The 19,584-nt window shown below is 37.9% G+C and overlaps 1 protein-coding gene across 3 annotated transcripts in view; it reads left to right on the top strand.

Annotated features, from left to right (window-relative positions):
* The window catches only part of tafa5a (TAFA chemokine like family member 5a), a 123,298-nt gene that overhangs the window by 36,482 nt on the left and 67,232 nt on the right, over positions 1–19,584 (top strand). Inside the window, exons 1-2 of one of the 3 annotated variants that reach the window (XM_046874425.1) lie at positions 9,458–9,791; positions 10,288–10,438. The exons of 1 other annotated variant lie outside the window; for it this stretch is intronic. In XM_046874425.1, coding sequence (XP_046730381.1) covers positions 9,549–9,791; positions 10,288–10,438 — 394 coding nt within the window. In that variant the 5' untranslated portion in view covers positions 9,458–9,548. Of the gene's footprint in view, positions 1–9,457; positions 9,792–9,946; positions 10,439–19,584 lie in introns of those variants that run through there. One more of the 3 variants, XM_046874427.1, reaches the window with a different exon arrangement.

Below are 19,584 nucleotides of genomic sequence, written 5' to 3'. Positions count from 1 at the left end.
CAAGAAGTACTTAATAAATAACATCACATGTGTAGAAATATATGCACACAACTATTCATACACACAGTTGATTAATGATACCCAGGAAGAGTGTGACAAGCACATCTCATTTTCATTATCATTTTCATCCTCATCAAAGCATTCAGTGAGCCCTTGTATCCTACAGAAGGAGGGGGTCATCTTGGAAGGGGCCACTTCCATCAAAATGGCAACACACCAATATATGATAAAGATGATTTCTGAGCAATCCTGCAATTTTAGTATAATATCCAGCTTGGATTGTTCTTACAGACAGTCTGCTCATTATCTGCATGAGCATCATTCTGTTGGACTGCTGGATTTTACTTTACATATCAAACTAATGCCGCAATGATGCTTGACAATCACTGGATATCTAATTCTAATTTGTATGCTTCTGAACACTGTTCCCACTCGTACTTCTTCATGCACTTCTCATTTATCAAAACCCGGATGTCATGTTAGTCACTGTTCCTATTTATACACAGCCAAGCTCCAGCCAGCCACACCCCAGTAATGACCCTAATTCAAAGTCACATGGATTTTTTTTTTCTCTCTTGATCTAAAATCCTAAACTGGCTCGATTCGAAATTTTTATACATACCACAGACTACAGTGGGATGTTAATTTTTCAATTCTGTCAAGCCGTACACCTGTCAGGAAGCATCTGCGATCTGTTTTTTTTTTTTCTTTTTCATTTATTCATGTTTTTTTTCTTCCCTTTAATTTCTCATCCACCTGTAGGTGATGAGCATAATTTGCGAAATTCATGGAATAATCACGATTTTCATTCAGATGTAAAATGTTTTTTTTTTCTAATGAAAAAGCAGCTGTTTTATTACAGTCAGTAAAAATTATTGTCCCAAATTTCGAGAAAAGGACCATTTTTTCTAGCTCACACTTTGTAATCACTAAATGTGAATATACAGACACCTGCAAATCTTGTCTTTTAAAGCTCTTTTTATGTTCCACAGATTTATACTCTATTTATTGCTGTTCTTTTTTTTGTAACCGAATGATTGCATTCATCTTTGAAAGCAACTGACGCCTGTTGTGATTTCTAGCCATGTCTGTGTAGGTTTAAACCCAGCTCTCTGTCAGATTTCCAGGCTCACTCTTCAATCTTTGTGCAACTAAACTCCCTGTGCCTAAGGGATCCTGTGCCAATGAATCAGAGTCAATAGATTCTCGTAAATTTTGGGGGAAAACTCTGAAGTGTGTAATCAGGAGCTAAATCATCTACTGTGTTTTAAATGCAAATTTTGACTGTCAGTCGCAAAAGTACATATCATAAATTATGTCAAATAGACCAACATTATTCCTGTGTGCCTTTGCCTAAAGTTGTATAAATTTACTGACTCGGTTTGGATTAAGGCGATCAGGGGCTCAGAGGCTGCAAAACACACATATAGGCTAGCTTCCACATTACCAGACACAGCAGAGAAGAGATGGAAAATAATAAGTCAGAGTCAGAGCGTGATGCTGCCAGGTGAAATGGAAAAACATAATGATGTTTGTATTGAGTGACACAAACATAATACTATACATGGAGTACACAGAAGCACGCTGAGACAGACATGCCCATGCACACTCACACACAAGTTCTGCTTCTCTCACACACATACACACTCAAACTCACTCACTGGTCACTTTAATAAAAACACCTGCCCATTATTCATTTTATACAATAAAAATGCATAAGATCATGCAGATGCAGTTCGAAACCTTCACGTTCAAACATGAAAATGGGAGGAAATCAGTGGCGGGCCCTGCATTTGGTACCTGGGCCTTTACCCGACTTAATCCACCTCCTAATACCACCAGTATCACGTTGCAATTATAGAAACCATCAATACTATACAAAAACGCAGTATAACGGCACGTGGCATTACAGAGAGAGAGAGAAGCATTTCACATATGGAGGGTGAATATCATTTTTACTAAAGCAAGAAACCCAGTTAAGACTCCAAACCTCTACACTACCAGCTCAACTGTGCACCTACATCATCTGGAGCAGTTCAGAATCAGTATTTCTGTAATAACATAACAAAAACAGCCAAGAAAAATGCTTCGAAATAAAGATAAACTGTTGGGAATAAATTAATACAATTTAATAGAACAAATATTAGAATTTAGGTTGTAAATATTGGTCAGTGCTTCTGATAGTGTTTAGGCCAGCAAAGCCTACTCTGCTGGCCCTGACGGCCTGCCACTGGAGGAAATTAAACACAGTGGACATGGCATTGGTGCAAGACAGGCTGGTTTGAGTACTTCAGAATCCACTGAGGGTCTGGGATGTTCACACACAACAGTCTGTAGTGTTAACACAAAATATGACAAAAAAACCCAACAAAATAACATCCATAGAGCAACGGTTCTGTGAATGGAAATGCTTCGTCAATGAGAGGTCAAAGGAAAATAGATGGATTGTTTCAAACTGACAGGATGTCGGCTACTGTAACAAAAATAATCATTTGTTATAGCGCCGGTGAACAGAAGAGCATCTTAAAATGCACATGTTGAATCTTGAAGCAGATAGGGTACAATGGAAGTGGGATTGTTAGAGCAGAGCAAGATCTCTAGTGTATTTGTTTAATTCTTGATCATTTTCTAATCAGTGATTTATTGTTAAGGCCATGAAATGCTTCATATTTTGCAGTTTTGGACGAAGCTATTTTATACACAGAAACTGGTCAACTATTGAAGATACACCGAGTTATATGTAACAACTCAAATTAATACACAACACTAACACACGTTTATTTATTAATGACTTACCCTAAGCTGAACGAGTAAGTCCTTTCCTACTTAATGAGAGGTTGCTAATAAGGCTGTTAAAATCCAATAAGTGAGAAATATAATTTTATTTTAACATCTGACATCCAGGTTGGCTTGTATGTAATTTTCCGAGTTAGAGCTCACTAGATTTAGTCTTGTGTGATATTAGAAGCACCGTAATGTGAAATACAAGGACAGTTTGAGGACATTTTTTAATAGGATCTTCATTTAATAAAAGACACCCGAGTCATTTTGTGCACTTCTATTATATTCCCTATAAAATATTTCAACATTTCTGGCTAATTAGGTCACTGAGTACAGTTATGTTCTGGGTAGGAACAAACAACCTCTTTCCAGTTTCTGTTCAGAACTCAGAGGAGCACATGGATAAGCCAAAAAGGAAAAAAATATAAAAAGATCATCTTAAACCGAAAAAATCAGCTTTTGAGCGACAGATCTAGAAGCTTCTGGTTTGATGAAATTTTAGAAGTAATTAAATCAATGCTAACCAGGAAGGCTCCAGGGCCGAGTTAGCCTCCCAGCTGAGTTCTTCAAGAAGTTTCTCTTACCATCTTGCAACTCGACTTTTGATATGTTTGAGGGCTCAATACATTCAGGATTTCTACTTTGATTCAATTCACTACCTGCCTGATTTAAAAGTCAGAGAAGTATCAACCTAAATTTAGATCTTTTTGCCCTATTTCGTTCTTACTTCAGATTTGGAAAGCTCGAATGGTCGTTGCATTCCACAGAAAAAACTACTCCATTCTATACTATCAGAATGGTTCAGGGCTGACTGTAGAGTCACTGTATTTCAAAGATAAATGAGCATCGATATAAGGTTTCATTTTTCTGTTAAGAAAATGTCTTATAGTTGATTATTTGGGACAATTGCAACAGAACCACCGATGACTGTAAAAGTAATTACATCAAATAGTATGAAAAAGTGAAGCTGGAAATAATTTATTTCTAGATTATGTGTGAATGTGTGAAGCACACATTAGTTCTGATCTCCAATCTGGCTATTACATCACCGACACAATTCAACAAGTCTCCTTCCACTAAAGCATTAATATTACACCATTACACTACAAGCGACCGCACTGTTGATATTAAAGGTCTCAAGCGGATTTCTTTGACCCTGACAACACGTGATGTAATGGCTGAAATATGATTGGATAGAAACTCAGACACTCCTAGAGGTTGCACAACCGAAGGAAAAGCTATGAAATGTAAAGAGTAGGCTACTGGGATTATTTGAATACATATTCATAAAAAATGATATAAAAAATGCAAGTCAGTTAATCTGTTAGTGTTGAAGCCAGCAGAGAAGGCCTTGCTGGCCCTGATGGTCTGCCACTGCAGAACATACAACAGAACCACAGAACAAACAGAAGTGGGGTTTTTCTTGGTTAAACAAAAGACTTCGAGCTTTTCTGTTTCCCATGTTTTGTGAAAAATGGCATGAACCAAGTAGGATATTACAGACTTCAAACACTTAAGCAAATTAGAAAATCCAATGCAGCTGCCTTTTAATGTATGTGTTTGTGTGTGTGTGTGTGTTTGTGTTTGTGTTTGTGTGTGTGTGTGTGTGTGTGTGTGTGTGTGTGTGTGTGTGTGTGTTTGCATTCTTTACACTATGGACCATGCAATATAATAAATTGCTCATCTGCAATATTTCACTGTGTGGCTATTCTCATCTTTTATCATGACCACCCATCATTAATGGTTCCCTTTTATCCCTATTTCTCTGTATCCTTTTCAGAAATTTCTGGTTTGTTGAAAACAATGCATGCTTTATAATCCATCTTTGAACTAAATTACATAAATATATACAAATGAAATAAAGTTTTTTCTCCTCTTCTTACTGTAGTGCTCAAGTGAGCTAACCTCTACAGCACATCTAACTTTGTAATTGTATGTCTGTTCTGCTCTGAAGGTTTATAAGCATAATGTATTTCATCGCTTAGAATAAACCCTTCATATCGTGCTGTTTTTTTCCTCTAGCTGTAACTAATGAACAAGTAATATTTCAATATTCCAATCTGTTCATTTGTTTTTCGTCTGTTCCTTACATGCTTGAATTATTTAGACATTTATATTGCACATGAGATGCCGTCTCTCTTTAAAAGAACATTGTAGCTCAGAGATACAGTATATACAGTAAATATGTTCATTCTGTAAATATCTGCCTACATTCTAATATCAGCCTACAAACATTGTTGTGCTATTCAATATTTAGCCTGGATAAAATGACAGGTTTTGTTCACATAACTTAGTATATCTACTTCAGCTATTATGTTTCTAAACTAAAGCCTAGTCATGATACTCCTCATTGCTTTCATTGGTCTGTTCAGGACTTATAGTGGGTATAAGACCCTATCACTGTGATGCATTAAAGATTTTGGGCCCAATTTAGGTGATGGCTAGGATGGTCGGAAAAGTTTCTCCTTGAACACTTTTATCTAATATGCTCAGGGTCTGTGAAACGGAAAGGGTTCTGTAAAAAAAAAAAAAAAAAAGCTTAGGGCTGAAAAGTTTCAAAAGGCAGTACTGTATATAGTAGATAGACCCGTTGCCAGTTATAGCACATTTATGCAATAATATTCCCAGAGCTGACCAACGCAGTCACACTTGATGATTCACAAGTGATGGTGTCAATGGTCCCATGTGCATATCCTAAAAATTGTACTTCCCCAAATCCATTAATTCTTAGACCTCCCTGTTGCAACTGTGGATAAACAAATCTAGATATAAATCTGGAAACCTGGATGCTTGTATCAAAGAGCTGCTGCTTCTGCACTGAGAATCTAAGACTTTTGTTCCCAATGTAGTATGATTATATTAAACATCCTTTCAATGCCATGTGAATGTTTGCCTTTAATAGTAATAGTAATAATAATAACAATAATAATAATAAAAATACATTGTATTTGTTTGCGCCTTACAAGACCCTCTAGGACGTCTTATATACAATAAAACACAAAACAAATAATGAAACACTACACAACCAATAAGACATACAAATACAGTGTAGATGATATAGCTGCTTGAAGAAATGTGTTTTCAAGAGAGATTTGAAAATACAGACAGTGTCGCTGTTGCGAATATTTTTAGTCTTTACAACTGTAGTGTAATGAACATTACCCCACTTTTCCTATCAAGGTTTCTTCTTCATGTTGTCTAGGGAAGGTTTTCTTAATAAATAATGACATTCTTTATTTTTTATTACTATCACCTGCTAATGAATTACTGTAATTTGTGGACTATAAAGCTCACCCATATATAAGCCGCACCCACTGAATTTTACAAATATTTTTATTTTTAACATTAATAAGCCGCACCTGTCTATACGCAGCAGGTGTCTACACTAATGAACTTTACACAGGCTTTAACGAAAGACACGTTAAACACGGTATAACAGGTGAAATATGTTGCGCTCCCTTTAGGAGCATAGCGGTATTTTGGGAATAGCATACCACTGCATTTTTCCAGTATTACTGCATGTGTTCAAGACGAGGAATATGTCATTATTTTCTGATGCTCATTTCTAAGTTTCTTTGACTAACCCGTAACGCTGTTGCCAAAAAAAATAAAAAAGCACGAGTTTTGGAAACCTGTCTGTGCTTATATGATTTCTGTTGCACCTGGAGTTAGCAAGCTCTCCCTTCACCCAGACTCAACGCGTTACAACGGCTTGTATCTAAACAGTAGCCGACCAAGAAAGTCATTGTTCACTGTCTTCCTCCTTCATTTCACAACTATTTCTCTTGGGAGTTTATCTTTTGGCATCGTCGTGCGTTAAAAAAAAAAAAAGTTTTTTCTCCCGATGCCGTGCATCTCAGAACACAGGTGAGGTGCGTTTTTTGTTTCCGTTCAGAAATTTCATTGGTCTAATGTTATGGGGTTCAGTTTTTTGGCTTGAAGTTTGTGAAACCGGGAAAAACCCAGGAAAAATTCATAAATTAGCCGCTTCGTTGTTTAAGCCACAGGGTTCAAAAGGTGGGAAAATGGCGGCTTATAGTCCGAAAAATACGGTACTTCTTAACTTGCTCGAATGATTGGCAGTGCTCATTAGAATATATATTTCAATATACATAGTTAAATGTCTGTATGTGTATAGAACATGTGCTTCCCAGTAGCTAAACATGTAGAGACGTAAAGTCTTTAAATGTTTCTTAGAAACCTTTTTGTGCAGGACTGTTAAAGCAACATTTCAGTGCAACTTGGAAGGCAACATGCTGTTTTCATTTCAGGCAGTGTTGTTTTTCATCATTTCCATGATTAAGGTATTGTGCTTGGGAACTGAAGAGTTGAGACACTATTGTGTTACTGTGGTACAGTGCTTTCATGCATGGCATTCACCTTCCCAGCGGCTTTCATTGGAGAATTACATCTAGAGCAGCTGCCAAGCTTGCCATTTAACTTGAACAGTGGTCAGTGGAAAAAGCAAAGCAAAGTGAAACATTAGGGGTACGGCTCATTGCGTTTTTGCCTTCTCATACACTTGGCAAAAAGGAAATGTTCTAGATGTATGCTATCACTGTGCGAGGGATCTAAGATTACACTGGACTTTTCAAAGTAGCACTGACTGTCGAGGTGTCTAATTTTTATTTTTGTCTTTTTTTCAGAAACTTTTTTTTTTTTACTTTTTTTTCCTGGTTTCTTTTGGGTTGTTCTGCCGTCAGCAATGAAACTATTCAGGCGAAATATCTGAAAATAATCCAGATTAATAAATAAGTAGATGCAGCTGCTTCTCCTCAGGACACTGCAAAGGTTCTTCGTTGCTGAAGCTGCAGGTTTGTGTAGGTGTCAAAATGAGTCATATGAAGGGAAGAAGGAAGAGTGCTCGCTGGCATTCTGAATATATTCACCACATTTAATGTGACGAACACGCTTTGCCCAACCCATGTCATCACTTCCTGGACAGGTCTCCGTTAATTGCTGTCTGAAAGAGTGATGGATCAGTGCGTCAGGGAGGTGGATTGAGTGTGGTGTTTCCAGCCATTGTAGAAGAATTAAGCATGGATTGCCTCATTGTAAACAGTGGTAATTGCTACCAAATGAGATGCCTAAACCACAACTCTGACAGTGCTGAGTCTATTGCACTAGCCTTGCATATTATTGCCCCCTAGTTAAGCACTTTTTGTTCCTGATTGGCTCAGTATGTCATTCTGTTTAGTATGCCGGTGAGACTTATTGTACCGCTGGGACTGTGATTGATACAAATTAGCCTTGATGTAAGGTGACCTCTCAAAAGTCACGTTGAGCAGTTATTTTATTTTTGGCTGAATTAAAGTCACAGATAACTTCCCTTATTGTTCGCAACACAATGACTGTACTTGTATTTTGTACATTATAATGGCCAACACTGGTTAGGAAATTAGACAATCATTGATTATAAACGTTTTACTCAGTGGACGTTTCAGGCAACCTTAATTACTGACAAGCCATGGACTCACCCATTTCTTCTTTCTGCTTCTCCCATTAGGGGTCGCCACAGTGGATCATCCATCTCCATACCCCCCTGTCCTCTACATCTGCCTCTTTCAACCCAACTACCTGCATGTCTTCCCTCACCACATCCATAAACCTCCTCCCTGGCCTTCCTCTTTTCCTCCTTCCTGGTGGCTCCATCCTCAGCATTCTTCTACTGATATAATAGACTCACCGATTTACCAGAACTAAAAACAACTACATGAATATAGTGACATGTACCATGTGACAATGGCTTTTCAAGCACAGCACTTAAGAACACAGAATAACCCAAATTTTGCCTCACGAACGTCCACAAGGATTTCATCTGTATGATCTGGTATTATCCCACTTCCTAGAAATAAGGCAGTGGGCTACAATACGTTTCTGAACATGGTGTAATTTCCACAGTGTTCCCCGGGTTCTTGCGATAGCCTTTGGACTGCGCTTCTCCGACCAGGATACAGCAATTACGGTAGACGAACAAATGTATGGATGAATGAATGAAGCAGGTACACAAGTAATCACAATTGTAAAATGTAGTATAGTTACTCAAGGCATATTTTTCTCCTTCCTTTTTGCTCAAATGTGATGTGATTGGGTGTCATGTGGATGTGATTTGGCCTGTTTGAATGCCTGATGCCATTCATGCCCTCATAAGTGATGCACACTTGCAGTATATACAATATAATGTAGGTTATGCATCTGTTGTTGATGAATAAGAATCTAAAATAGGAACATTTCCCCATTCGATTGGAAACATCAATATTTATGCACAAGCATGACATTTTCTTCAATGATGACAAACAGCCCAAAAGATCAACAGATCTTTTTTTTTTTTTCTTTCACTACACAAGCAGATGTGAGATGTGATTTGTAATGTGTGGGAGAATAAACAAGCAGTTTGTTTGCCTCAGATAAGCACGAGTTAATTCAGTCCTTGTAGGAATTCATTCAACACGAACACCCTGTTGCTGTACTTTTGAATCATCAGATCTCATGTGTTCATTCAGCACTAATTAGAGTTCACTCAAGCCTGGTGTGGAAGGGGATTATTCGGCACTGTACGTGTTAAAGGGCTCCTGTCCCTCACTGTGGATGAGGGATTCAGCCGGCGTGCATGCTCATGTTGAACAAACCGAAAGTCGATCCTGATCCTGGGAGATGTGAGCGCTGTGTTCCTCCAGCTCGCATCCGCCGCCTCCACACTCACTAATGATGGTGATGGTGGTGGTTGGTGGTGGTGGTAGTGCTCTTGATAGTGTGTGTGTGTGTGAATGTGTGAGTGTGTGAGGAGGGTGGGCGATGACGTCAGCAGGGGGAGAGGAGAGAAAAAGTCGAGCCGGTGCGCGCGCTTGTTGAGAAGCGACGAGCGAACGCGGATAAACGGGGGAAAAAAAAGACAAAAAAAAAAAAAAAAAAGACAGACGCGGACGAGGCGCGCGCGCCAACGCGCCGGACACTTGACTTTTTTTTCTAGCGCATTTTTATTATATTCTTCCCGCAACGGGTGCAGGAGGGTCTGTTTTTTATTATTATTATTATTATTATTTATCTTGGCTTTTTTTAATATATATATATAGTTTGTTTATTTTTGCCGAAGTCGTGATAGAAAAGAAATAGAAAGGGAGCGTCGTGCGTAAAAAAAAAAAAAAAACAAGCGCGTGGAGAGTTTGGAGAGAGAGAGAGATAGAGGGAGAGAGAGAGAGAGAGAGAGAGAGATGCAGCAAAGCGACATGATGGTGCATCACAGTGCTTAAGGCACGAGCGAGAGAGAGAGAGAGAGAGAGCGCGCGCTCAGACTGCAGCTGGAGGGGAAATAGCCCACCGTGGGAAATTTTACGCCCTCCGGGTTTTAAGAACACATCACCACTGAGGAGCACCGGGATTCACCCGAAAAGCCCACGGAAGGGATCTCACGTTGCTTTCCTGCGTTGTTCCTCTTGTTCATATTGTTTTTTTTTTTTAATATATATAAATATATATATATTATTTTTTTTGCTTCTATGGGAGAAGGATGGGAGCGCGGTTGGCTGTGTGAAGCCTCTCCGGGTGTGTAATAACCGCGCCGCCGCCATGCAGCTCGTGCGGGTCGCGTGGGCTTTGGCAGGAGCGGCGCTCTGCTGTTCCCTCGTGCTCCTTCTCCACTCGCGCTTCCTGAAGGAAGGTAAACCTGCTCCGAGTTGATTCTTTTCATCCTATGCATGCAATAGCATCCTTTCTTCCCCCTCTCCCCTCAAACACACCTCACATTTTTCCTTTTCTATCACCTGTCTTTTTTATCCCTTTTCTGGCTGCGTTATGGCATCCGGATATTTATGAACGGTGCCAGGCTTATCCCTCGGATGATGCCCTGTGTATGCCCACGGACACGTACTGTATGATGGCACGAGCGGTACCACTATATTTGTATAGACAGACGCGCGTGACAGGGTTTTTTTTACGCACCACAGTGAAAAGGGTTCCTAAAGAATCTCATGCGTCAGTTTTTGGGAGGAGATGAAGAGTTCACGCGTGCAGATAAAAGTAATTTATAGGTTGCTTTTCTTCAATAGATGGCACTAGAGTCTAGTTTAAGGGTAACGCCGAGGTCAAACTGCTGTTATTTCTTCTCATTAGGGTTTAATTCGTTTGACGTGCAGCACAAAAAAAAAAAACCAAAAAAAAAAAATTGAGCAGATAAATTCAGAGGAGTTCATGGGCCGTTTCATTTGCCCTTGATTTATGGCGGTGAACTTTTCCTTATCACAAGCTTTTAAACTGAACCATTCATGCAAGAGCTGAGATGGAATACGAATGCAACCATTCCCTTGTTTATAAAATATCATCATTTTTGGTTTATGTTTTTTTAGAAATGTAATCATTTTTGTCACAATTTCATGCCGTCGTTTAGAACTGATGACGCCCACATAAGGTATGATGCAGTATGAACATTCAGTACTTTCAGAAAATCTTTATTTTGATGTACAGTAGTTAAAACACGTTATGTTTTGCCCCCATTTCTCGGTTTACCCTTAAATTGAAACATGCCAAGTATACATTCTAATGCATTGTATCCGTTTTATATGTTGCAGGATATAAGCTGGGGGTGTAGGGAGGTGGGGAGGTGGGTAGATAATAATTGGAAGCAAGGCTCATACACACTAGCCAGTAAGCTATCTGACTGCCTCAGCCTTTCCCAGCAACACGACACAAGCACAATGTGCTTTAATCATTTTTATTGGTTTTTTTTTTTTTTGAGGGTATGCCTCCGACAAAACAATAGACACTTGTTTACTGATGAGACCTGATGTCGACCCTGTAATTCTGTTCTTCAGTTTTAGATATTAAGTCTTGTCTCTTATTGTCTTTGTTTCATTCTTGATTAAAAAGCAAAGGTTAAGAAGTGTTAAAGGATAGTTTATTGTATTATGTTACCATTTTAGTAGGGGAAGGTTGGCATACAGGCCCAGTGCAGATAAACCATGCATGCATGCCTCTGATTGGAGGTTCGCTTTGGCCACACTGGAGTCGCCGGTTGAGAAAATTGATTTGAATAAAAACGAAAAATTGAAAAGAAGATAGTTGAAAATGTTTTCTCCTCTGGTTTAGAATTTGTAGATTGTAAAACAAAGCTGGATTGCTTTCAACATAATTATAATATAAGACATTTTTTACAGTGCAGCATCTGTTCAGAGTAAATTTTTAGAGCGCTGAACTGAATAATATATTAAATGTCATTCAGAAAACTGTACTTGTCTATTCAGGCCTCAAACTATCAACACATATCTTGATTATAAAGCGATTAAATTGACAAAGCACCCATTTTTTAAAATGAGATTTGTTTGAGTTTGAAACAGTTTCAATTCTTTTTTTTTTTTTCATTCTTGTGCGAGCTAGCAAAATATGTGCCTGCTTTAGGCTTGATATTCAGATTTATTACTATATCTCACATTCTGTAGCTATTTGAATGTCTCTTCTTTTTGTGCGTACATTTGGCCGTAGGCTGAAGGAGGATTTCTTTTTTTTTTATTGTATAAAAGTAATGTGTTCATGGAAATCTATACCGAGGCAAATGAGGCAAGAAGGTGAGAGCACGCTCGCTTTGTCTGACTGCCCAAGGTCATTGCCCATGATATGGAGTGTGTTAAAATGCATTGCACACGCCCAAAACCCGAAATGAAAAATGGTATTAGGAGGACAATATACTTACTTACAATACTTTGTGATATTTTGTTATGGCTCTGCTATTGTATTAGAGCTCATTGGCATTGGGAAAGTTCATCACCTTGTGAGTGACATTTTTAAGATCTGATTGATGCATGGAAATCAATAGTTTTAAAATATATTTTTAGTGTTTTTTTTTTTTTTTGCTGGAGGCAAGGTTTCAGTGACATGCCTGATAAAGACCTTAAAGAAAGAAAACCACTGCTTTTGCAGGAGTAATAGAATATAGAAGCAAATGTAACATATCTGTATATACCTAGTCAAGGCAATCAGAGTTCACTGTGGTGTTAGTTATATTTTCTTTGTGAGGTATAAATGATATTTATGGATTTGGATCATGTTGAAAAGGATCAAGTTCAATGTGGTGAGCTGTTGCTTCAAATCTTCTGTACATGGACAAATACATTTCTTTCTTGTTTCCATTCAGGGAACGAAAATCTGAAATTCTGTTACGTGTCAAGCTGTTTTCACAACACAAATCCATCTGCACTCTAATTTCGAAAAGTCTTTTTAGGAACTCAAGAGCTTCATTTTCCCTCATTTTTTTAAAGCTGATATTGACTTTGGTGCGGCACTGATTGTATAATTGTGGTTAACTGTTGCATAATTACTGAGCAATGGCTGTATCCTTTCGCACACGTTACGCCTATTCATCAGCCCGACTCCTTGGAACCTTATAACTTAGAACAAGCAAAATTGAGCAATGTGCCCATTTTTTCCCCCTTGAGAGCTTTGCCTGTCTGAAGTGACATAAAGATAACACTTGTCGCTCGGTATGTTGCTATTACCATTATGAAAGTGCATGAAAACCTTGTCTTTTTCCAGCATGCTAGTAAATCCAAACAAGCTGAGGCAATATACTTTTTTTCCAAGGACTGCTGGAGCTTTTTTCTCCTGACATTGTGGCAATGCACTTTAGAAGTAAGACAAACTGACGAGATTCAGCAAATTAGCTCGGCAACCTGGCGATTTTGGCACCAGCTCCGAGGGGTTTGTTTTTGAGTACGATCACATGAGAGAAAGGTGTAGCTGCAAGACAGTGATGCATTTGGCCAAGGAACTATCATGATGTTTGTGCAGTTGCTGCGTAAGTGTGAATTGGCAAACAGATTTCATACAAAGGTCTGGGTTTAGAGGACTTTAGTGGATTAGCACATTTGCCTAGAAGAGCCCTGGGTCATAGTGCCTTCTTTCTTTTATGGCTTTAGATTACAATTTTATATCAAAGAGACCATTTTGTATATTTATGATATCACAGTATTACATTTGTGTAGTTTAAATAGAAAGTCTGAGGGACAGTCCTTTTAGTCATATTCATTTTTCTATAAACTTAATTATGAATCCTATTTTCACCCTGAGGTCAGTGTTCCTGGGATAGTCTATGGATCCAATGCGTCTATGACTGAAAGTGGTGAGTGAATGAGTAAAATAAAATATACAAACAGATACTGGAAGAACAACAACATTGTTTGTGCTACACAAACGTATTAGTATGGAGTGTCTTGTTTCCTTAAAAAAATCTCAACCACATTATTGTGTCTCTTGTGCCATCTGGCTTTCTATTATATAGGGTAATAGTTAATAAGGGTTAGGTTTCTATTAGCCTCCATTGCAGTGCTTCAGATTTTGAGAAACACCATGGAACAGATATATATATATATATATATATATATATATATATATATATATATATATATATATATATATATATATACACAAGAATGAATGGATGCTTCTCTATAGAGTTCCTTTTAAACATTTCATTTTAATTTCTGACTTTTCTTCAATTAAGCCATGTTGCCAGTTGGCTAATCACGCCGGAGAGGGTAAATAAAATGAAAAATGTATGAAAGTCTGCAAAAAAACTGTCCTATTTATGAGCTTATGTCTCCATCCCTGTAGCTAGGCACTGGCTGAACGAGCTACCTTCAGCTAAATAATTTACATAAATGCATGTGATTGAATAAAGTGCCACAGAAAACCTGCTACCGAAGCCATGCTGGTTTGTGTTCACTCAACCTGAGTTTCTCTATACACTGAATAGTTCATATATAATATATTTTGGAGTTATTGATTTGGTGTGCTGAAAACCCGAATCCAGAGTTGACGGATAATAGACTACAAATTGTGTATTAACACCTTGCACCTGTTGATACTTGCACTTGTCATTTATACATGTTGCTCAGTGTTCCCTGTCAGATTTATAATGCCTCATTGTCAGAAATTCGCTATTAGCAAAGCCACACTGTTTTTTTCCACTCTGGCCACATCACACTGGCTCATTTAGCCCTCTGAATGATGGAGACATTATTGATCATAACTAGGACTGGCTTAGCCTTTGTCGTGGTCACCAACTTGCGTCTAAAGCAATTTAAGCGCCATCATTGCTTCCTGCAGGCTGACACGGAGCCAAACAACATCCTGCCATGGTTCGCTTTCTTGGTGTGATTGTTATTCTTATATTCAATTGAAAGGGAATTAAAGGAAATGGCATTTAATGAATATCTTATAACACTGAATGTCACATTTCCTTAGTCTTACACTCTTGAATAAATTGCATGCACGTAACAATTTCATCCTGAAGCAATGCAGTGGCAAAATAGGGTTTTTTTTTTGTGTCGAATTGGGATAAAAAAAACATGGAGAATAGAGAAAAGCAATAAGATTTTTTTGTCTGAAGTACATATTCATTCGCCCTTCTAATTTCATTGTGCATAATGATGGTCGGAGAAAACATTATGCCACAGATGTTAGTCATGAATGGAAGCAGAGAACCTTGATCTGAGACTCGTACAATTTACAGTCAGCCTCCTTTCCACAAATAAGGCAAAATGAATGAGATTCCAGCACTGTTTCACTGAATGCATTACATAATAAGATCTCTTGTAATTTGCTCAATCGAAAGCCGAGCTGGTTCTACAATAATAGTATAAACGTTCGGCGCATCCACGATAATATATCGTATATGCACCTCCAGCATTAATGTAGAAGCCCAGGAATGGTGCTACAAAATATTTTAATGTTAGCGTAATCATTACAAAAGCAATTACCGAAACAGGGAGCGTATCTTCTTGTAAAAACAATACATGGTATGTGTATTAGTTTATATAAAGTGCTTGGGAAGATTAAGCCCTAGTTTATAGGTTCATACTGAGCTATTAATTACGTACACGGGTGGATCGGATCAGCCTGATTATAGCGCGATGCCATTAAATCCTCAAATCTGATTGGTCAGTAGGATGTTCATGCTCTCATATGCACTCATATTAATGTTATTGTTTCTCTAGTAACATAGTATGGTACATTATTGATTGTATGCAGGACATTGCACTATTCTCACTTGTATAAGGTAAGAAGATCTTAAAACCTATTGTAAACCTTGACTAGAAAATATGTTTGATATGAAATTTAAACAATCCTATTTCCTAAAAGCTGTAATAAATTCACTAGTGAGTGATAATGTCTGTTTATCCTGTTATCTCGGAAATGGTGGTTCAACTTTGCACCACTTGTCTGGCATCAGGCCCAATTAATCCCTCTTCACTGCCAGTTTTGTTTCGAGATTGACACTTTACTGCCGCCTTTACAATCCTAGTTACATGCCCTTTTATGTTAGTGTTTATGACCATGTCAATGATGGAGTGAACAGTGAAGTGCTCAGGTTTATTCTTCCAGGCTTAGAATGGGTATGAGCTGGGAACGTCTTGATTTTAAAACATAATGTGTTGCTTGATTGTATGCAGTGCAATACAATGGTGTGCACCAATCATGTGTTAAAATTTGATTGTTTTCTTTCATTTATCTATCCAACAAGTGCATTTTCTTGGAACTTAGTCTACAAAAAGTCAGTCTGTCACAGGGCTTTATGCGCACACACACACACACACACACACACACACACACACACACACACAAAACAAACACAGACAAGGTAACACTTAAGAGCAGTTTAGTGTTTTTTGAGGAGGTAAAAGAAAACTGGAGGACTTGGACAAAATCTAAATCCAAACTACACAACTATTCTGGAACCCGGAGCTGGGAAGAGGCATCGCTACCCCCTGCACCATTGCCACCCATGCTCTCTATTTCTGGAATAGATTTTTCCACATGATCTCTGTTTAGTTCTAATTACTTCCTTTTAGTAATGGCTCTATGCTTCATGTAAAATGCTGTGCCAGGATACATGACAGCAGACATTTTTTATTTATTTATTTATTTTTTTACATAGAATACTTTTAAGTACCACGGAAAAGAGCACTAACCTTCCTATTACTATCGCACATGCGTGCAGAACCTGTGCTACAGCCGCAATGCAAATTTTGATTCCAGTGCGGGTTACAACCTGCATGATTCCTGGTTTATTTTCATGCATATGAGGAACTTTTTAACATGTAATTAAAATAAAAATTTTGATCAGTGTATAACATACGATATGTGCCAATAAATACGTGAGAAATTTTACCAGTACCTGTAAAAACTAAACACACACGTTCACACACACACACACACACACACACACACACACACACACACACACATGCACCATACACACCACCCTTTCAGAAAAACAATAGTTATAAATTATGTTAATATTCACACGAAGTACAATTTGTAGTTGTGGTTTCTGACACTTCTTGTGCTATTGCACAGTTTTATTATTACTATTATTATTATTATTATCATTGTTATACTTTATTATTTAGACTTTTTTGTTAATGATATGTAAACACATTTATTTTATGCGATATGTACTTGAATTTGGGTCATAACATGTTAAAATGCACTTGCTTTTTCATGTGTTCACATATTATTCATATTATCATATGAAAAAACTCAGAGTATTCAAAATGTATAGTTTTTCCATAAGGGATGGTTATGTGCGCGCACACACACACACACACACACACACACACACACACACACACACACACACACACACACACACACATGTGCTCAGACAATGCAACCTTATTGCTACTTTTAGTTTTAGATTTTAGTTTTAATCAGTTTCAGAAATAAAAATGGCCCCTTTTTTATATTTAAATGTTAGAACTGTCAGACTTTTGTATCCTGTCAGATATTCCTATACACACACTCTCTTCCACACACACACACACACACACACACACACACACACACACACACACACACACACTTACTCAAACCCTGTAATCCCCAGACATTTAATGCTACCAAAATAGTCATAGCCCAAGCAAAAACAAGCATGTACACATACACACACATCTAAAACTAAACAGTGCCACATCTGTGCCACAGACTATAGACAAAATATAAATAGCGTATAATACTGATATTTATGGAACAAATGAAATACTACAGGTTTGCAAATTTGGCTTGCAGAGCAGATAATAAATTATACTTTGCATAGCACCACAAGCCCAGAGATAATTTCGCAGCCAATGAGATGAAAGAATTAGGACTTGTAAGATGCAGGAGCAAAAAAGCTTTTATTTAAATCAGATGCGAGTGGGAAAAGAGCTGCGTGGAGGTCCTGTCAAAGAAGAAGCATGCAATAGTGTAAACACAAGCCCCATGCTGGCCAATGAGGCCATGTAACAAGCACACACCTGTTCTTTGTGTCTGTGTGCCTCAGTTTGTCTGCAATACTTAAATATTTCATAAAATACAGCAAACACACCTGCACATACATGACAACGCAGTCGGTCAACACAAGGGATATTCTGTCCCTTGCTTGATGATTACAGTAACCAGGGCAAGCATTGCTGTATAAGCCCTTGCTCTCATACAGATCCTTCAGGTTTCTGGTTCTGCTCCTTTCCTTATTGGCAATCAAGCTAGGATTCAGAAATAACTGTGTTCAAAGAACCCATGTTTTTCTTAGCTCTATCCTAGATATTTTGCTGAAATTTCCTTTGACTTGCTCATTGTTAGCTAAGGCACAGATGCTTTTTTTTGGAGTGGAATAAAAAAAAATCCTGAATCATTAAGTTGGCAAAGAATATGGTGTTTGGTCTTCATAGTGTGACCCTGCTTAGGATAGCGTGGTTACTGAAGATTAAATAAATGAAATGAAAGAATAAACGGATGTCTTACTGCAGTTGATGAAAGAGTTGAATGAAACAGATCTGTTTAAACAAACCCCCATGCTCGAATATGCAAATGAGTGCATGTGTCTTCATATTTCCAGGCTTGGCCTCATTTTGTAAGTCCTCCTTCGCTCAGTGTTTCCCAATTCATTCCTTAGGGAGCCTGGGTGCACATGTTCTGTCAACTCACACACCTGAGCCAGGTCTTCTGCATTCCTGATCGCTTGGTTTTGGTGTCTTTGAGGTTGGGACAGAAAATAAGAACTTTTTGTCTGTTTAGAAACAAAACCTTAGATCAGGCCTGGCTAGCTTCACATCGACTCATTAATGATGAGCTGATTAAACCCAATCAGCGCTGCTTTACCTGAGATTCAGTAAACCCTATACCGGCCTATTAAAAGACATACAGACAGACAGACAGACAGTAAGATGGACAGATGGACAAAATTAAAATGAAACCAAGAGCTTCTGTTTTTTCCCAATGTCCATTTTCTCTCTCCTGAAACACAAACACACACACACACACACACACACACACACACACACACACACACACACACACAAACACCAGTGAACTGGTGATTGACTATGAGACAGACAGAAAGCAGGCAGAAAGCTATAGTGAGATGTCTGAGTGTTTTCTAATAAGGTGTACCACTGCTGTAGCATGACAGACAGACATCCTTGTGAGCACCAAGGCAGGAAAATAATTACGAAGGAATACAGCAAAGTGACTGACCAATAACAAAAAGCAGAGAAAAGTATTCAGCAAAAATAGAAAAAAATCGTGATGGATGACGGAAATATTGAATTTAATACACATTGGTATTTATGAAAATGCAGTTTTATTTATAGCACTAGTAGTTTTACCATTAATAGCAAATATACAGTCTATTAGTGTGTATTGTTCTTTAAAAAATCCAATAATGATACATGCTATACATTTTGTGCATCTATACATTATACATTCTGCGTATTAAACATTATATCCAATAATGAGTAATGTAATATTGCAATAATTATGCAAATAAAAATGTCA

The sequence above is a fragment of the Silurus meridionalis genome, chromosome 18 (genome assembly GCF_014805685.1).
Source record: "Silurus meridionalis isolate SWU-2019-XX chromosome 18, ASM1480568v1, whole genome shotgun sequence".
Lineage (NCBI taxonomy): Eukaryota > Metazoa > Chordata > Actinopteri > Siluriformes > Siluridae > Silurus > Silurus meridionalis.
Note: the sequence above shows the minus strand (reverse complement) of the source record. Positions and strands in the feature narration are given on the sequence as shown.